Below are 5,037 nucleotides of genomic sequence, written 5' to 3' on the forward strand. Positions count from 1 at the left end.
ACGTAATGACTCTGGCATGTACGTGATATTCACGTAATGACTCTGGCATGTACGTGGTATTCACGTAATAACTCTGGCATGTACGTGTATTCACGTAATAACTCTGGCATGTACGTGATATTCACGTAATGACTCTGGCATGTACGGAGTATTCACGTAATGACTCTGGCATGTACGTGATATTCACGTAATGACTCTGGCATGTACGTGGTATTCACGTAATAACTCTGGCATGTACGTGATATTCACGTAATGACTCTGGCATGTACGGGGTATTCACGTAATGACTCTGGCATGTACGTGATATTCACGTAATGACTCTGGCATGTACGTGGTATTCACGTAATGACTCTGGCATGTACGGAGTATTCACGTAATGACTCTGGCATGTACGTGATATTCACGTAATGACTCTGGCATGTACGTGGTATTCACGTAATAACTCTGGCATGTACGTGGTATTCACGTAATGACTCTGGCATGTACGTGTATTCACGTAATAACTCTGACATGTACGTGATATTCACGTAATGACTCTGGCATGTACGGAGTATTCACGTAATGACTCTGGCATGTACGTGATATTCACGTAATGACGCTGGCATGTACGTGGTATTCACGTAATGACTCTGGCATGTACGTGGTATTCACGTAATGACTCTGGCATGTACGTGGTATTCACGTAATGACTCTGGCATGTACGTGGTATTCACGTAATGACTCTGGCATGTACGTGGTATTCACGTAATGACTCTGGCATGTACGTGGTATTCACGTAATAACTCTGGCATGTACGGGGTATTCACGTAATGACTCTGGCATGTACGTGGCATTCACGTAGTGAATCATTACTCAGCCTATGTTTCGTCAACTTTTCTCTGTGTGGAGAGCAATAGACTACAGTGGGTATGGTAATGGTGTCCCACTCCTCTTGGGTTGGACCACCGACCTGGGACAATGCAAGCCTTTAGGGCCGCTGACCACGTCTTCTTCCCGACCTGTGTCACCCCCAACCCACACCCACCTGTGTCGTGCTGATGATGTAAACCTCTTGTAAACAACAACACGACCCCACAAACACAACGGCACGACCCTTCACCAGGACGGGGTTGACCCTGGGGCATATGGCGGTTGGTGACGTGACCTCTGACCTGCTCTTAGGGTCACAGGCCAGGCCACCATACCCGCGGCTCGTGTCGTCGTGCCTCGGGTGACATACCGTCGTGCTGGAGGGGGTTTAAATGAGATCTATTTCCGCCAGCAGATACGGGCAGTACGGACACCAGCATCACCAATGGTCCCAGCCTCCCGGGGGACAAAATCTACACTTCCGGTAAGTTGTCCTTCACTTGCACGTCACTTCCTGAGTAGATATCGACTTCCGGTGTGATGCAGTCAGTTTCCAGTTGGTATACATGATTATGATACTTCCTGTCTGTGTAAGCGGGTTGAGACAAAGGAAGACAAAGGATTCCAAAAGCAACAGACCACTGGATCCTCTCGAAATAACGTGAACACTGTCATTGTGAGTAAGGAGGCACAAATGATGTAAGTCGTGGACTCGAAACGAAGTATTTACCAAGTCTATTCGTAAAAGTATCTAGCATTACTGCTTTCAACCACTAACTGACAAATCGTTCTATGAGTTAACAATCTCGTTGAAGGAGAAGTACTACTTCTCCTCATTCGAGGTAAATCGTTTGCCCGCGAGTTTGTATCTATTAGTACGAGTGAAATCAGACGATTAAGTCTTATGTAACTTGATGGATTCTACATTATCCAAAGCCTTTGATAATTTTGAATACTTGTATTAGATCATCTCTTCACCTTCTCCTTTTTCAAAGCTAAATGGATTCAAGATGTGGACGAAACAGTGAATTGTAAACAGTAAGGATCATTTCCCTGGACTTAAATTCGAAGGTCCGAGTTGTACTCGCTTCTGTGTACTGCTTACTTGCTTTGAGGTCACCTGAGATTATTGCGCCCAAGTGGTTTTCCTCATCTACATTTTCCAGTCCAACATAATTCCTATTGTAGCTGGCTTTTTTGTTTTCACCACCGATGTGTAAGAATTTGCACTTGTGGGTATTAAAGTTTCATTTTCTCCTTATGGGCCCCAAGTCATCCCATTGTCCTTTTCAGTTTGAAGCTGTAGACATTCAAGTTCACAAGTAGATTTAATTCCCAGCTTTGTATCATCGACGCCTTGTGATGTCTTGCAATGCAACCCATCATCACTATCGTTAATATCACTAGTGATATCAGCAGTGACCCGTTTCCTGTGAGCTGTAGCCAACCCACGGTGGATGGTCAGGAGTTGGCGGTGTACCCACTAGCGGCGGTGGGCAGCCAGAGGAGGGGAGGTTCCCTCGCTCCACCTCCGCCAGGTGTCAAACATAGAGACATGGAATGAAGAAATGCTGTATTTATCTTACCGAAGTCAAATATGATTTGTATACAAGACATAATTCTTTGTGACCACCTATCCCTCTCCCCAGGTGACCCTGTATCTCCCTCTCCTAGCTGACCCAATGCCCCCTCAAGATGACCTTGTATCTCCCCCCCAAGTTGACCTTTTGTCCCCCTTCCCCTGATTGACCTGACCCGTGTGTTGTGTCCTGCGGCAGGTGACCTGGCTGGCATAGGCGTGGGTCTGCTCATCACAGGGCTGGCGACGGGGGCGGCCGGGACCTTCCTGGTGGTGGTGAAGCACCTCCACCACACCATCCTGGCCTGCTGTGGCAAGGCTTAGTGTACCACCACAACCACACTCAGGCGATCCACACCCGCTGCTACACCCACCACCCTCCCACGACCCTCCCTACTAACCATTCCTGCTGTACGACCCTCCATACTATCCACACCCCTCGTACGACCCTCCATACTATCCACATCCCTCGTACGACCCTCCATACTATCCACACCCCTCGTACGACCCTCCATACTATCCACATCCCTCGTACGACCCTCCATACTATCCACACCCCTCGTACGACCCTCCACACTATCCACACCCCTCGTACGACCCTTCATACTATCCACACCCATCGTACGACCCTCAATACCTCCCTCACCATTATCAGGGCACCACTGGTGTTTCAGCCACCTAGGACGACTCAAAAAGACTCGGTCGGTCTCGCTTCTACCATCACCAGTCGGGATGTGGGAGGGGCCCCTCCAGTGTGTCCACACTGACGTCAAGATATTACTTATAGCGTCAGTGTTACCAAAGCCAGCCAAGCGTTACGGTGGTCCAGAACTACTGTACTACACTGATGCAGGAGTTACTGTACTACACTGATGCAGGAGTTACTGCACTATGATGAAGCAGAAGTTACTGTACTACGATGATGCAGGAGTTACTGTACTAACCAAACATCAGAACACACAAGTGTAAGTAATGTATGCCTAAAATCTTATCGATGAATTTGGGCTACATCAATCTTTATGTTTAGCTCATCCTGCATGGATCATATTGATCCAGGTCACCCAGGTCCTGTACCACCACTGGAGGCTGACCCAGGTCCTGTACCAGCACTGGAGACTGACCCAAGTCCTGTACCAACACTGGAGACTGACCCAGGTCCTGTACCACCACTGGAGACTGACCAAGGTCCTGTACCACCACTGGAGGCTGACCCAGGTCCTGTACCACCACTGGAGGCTGACCAAGGTCCTGTACCACCACTGGAGGCTGACCCAGGTCCTGTACCACCACTGGAGACTGACCAAGGTCCTGTACCACCACTGGAGGCTGACCCAGGTCCTGTACCACCACTGGAGACTGACCAAGGTCCTGTACCACCACTGGAGGCTGACCCAGGTCCTGTACCAACACTGGAGACTGACCCAGGTCCTGTACCAACACTGGAGACTGACCCAGGTCCTGTACCACCACTGGAGACTGACCAAGGTCCTGTACCACCACTGGAGGCTGACCCAGGTCCTGTACCACCACTGGAGACTGACCAAGGTCCTGTACCACCACTGGAGGCTGACCAAGGTCCTGTACCACCACTGGAGGCTGACCCAGGTCCTGTACCACCACTGGAGGCTGATCCAGGTCCTGTACCACCACTGGAGGCTGATCCAGGTCCTGTACCACCACTGGAGGCTGACCCAGGTACTGTACCACCACTGGAGGCTGATCCAGGTCCTGTACCACCACTGGAGGCTGACCCAGGTCCTGTACCACCACTGGAGGCTGACCCAGGTCCTATACCAAGGGTCAGGAGGACTGGTGTACCGCTAGTCACTGTCCTCATCATGAGTGTGTCTGGTGCCTGCTGGGTCTAGCGACGCCTCACACACACACACAACTCCTGGCACTTGACTGTGTCTGAATAATTTTACTGTATTCAAAACTTTCAGTTGTTAATAAAACATTTAAAATAGTGGGGACATTTCCTGTATGTATATTTAGCCTCAACATACAACATAACCGTGATATTAAAAAGATTTTGTCTCGCTATGATTGATCCACAAATTACTGTCCTAAGGGATTTTTGTAAATAAAATATTTTATCTTTTTTTTGTATGATGTACATACGTAAACTGAACCATCTGGATGTATGGAAGATGTATCATAATACAAGAAAATATACTCAATGTATTTCATTGTTTCATCCTTCACTGATGGTCAGTCACGGACGGGTTGACTGATGGTCAGTCACGGACGGGTTGACTGATGGTCAGTCACGGACGGGTTGACGGATGGTCAGTCACAGACGAGTTGACTGATGGTCAGTCATGGACGGGTTGACTGATGGTCAGTCAGTCACGGACGGGTTGACTGATGGTCAGTCACTCACGGACGGGTTGACTGATGGTCAGTCAGTCACGACGGGTTGACTGATGGTCAGTCATAGACGGGTTGACTGGCCGGTGATGAATGTTCACCGACAGCGTTCACGGAAAACCTGAGGCGAATTGATGATTTATTCACGAAACACGAAGACGGTGGGAGGGATGGAACGCGCGCTACATGTTGGTCACGACCCACATACAAGGCTTGAGGGGGAACCCACAGAACCCTCA

General features: G+C 49.1%; 1 protein-coding gene across 2 annotated transcripts; it reads left to right on the plus strand.

The window, feature by feature from the left end:
* Positions 1-797: 797 nt before the first annotated feature.
* Positions 798-4,608, plus strand: LOC139749080 (uncharacterized). Of its 2 annotated transcripts, XM_071662592.1 has the most exons (3): positions 806-1,333; positions 2,628-3,583; positions 3,614-4,608. In XM_071662592.1, the coding sequence occupies exons 2-3, from the start codon at positions 3,448-3,450 to the stop codon at positions 4,294-4,296; spliced, it is 819 nt and encodes a 272-aa protein (XP_071518693.1). In that variant the 5' UTR covers positions 806-1,333; positions 2,628-3,447; the 3' UTR covers positions 4,297-4,608. The 2 variants fall into 2 exon arrangements, with proteins under 2 accessions (XP_071518692.1, XP_071518693.1); XM_071662591.1 differs by having other exon boundaries at positions 798-1,333; positions 2,628-4,608.
* Positions 4,609-5,037: the final 429 nt, after the last annotated feature.

This window comes from Panulirus ornatus, chromosome 6, assembly GCF_036320965.1.
Source record: "Panulirus ornatus isolate Po-2019 chromosome 6, ASM3632096v1, whole genome shotgun sequence".
Taxonomy (NCBI): Eukaryota; Metazoa; Arthropoda; class Malacostraca; order Decapoda; family Palinuridae; genus Panulirus; species Panulirus ornatus.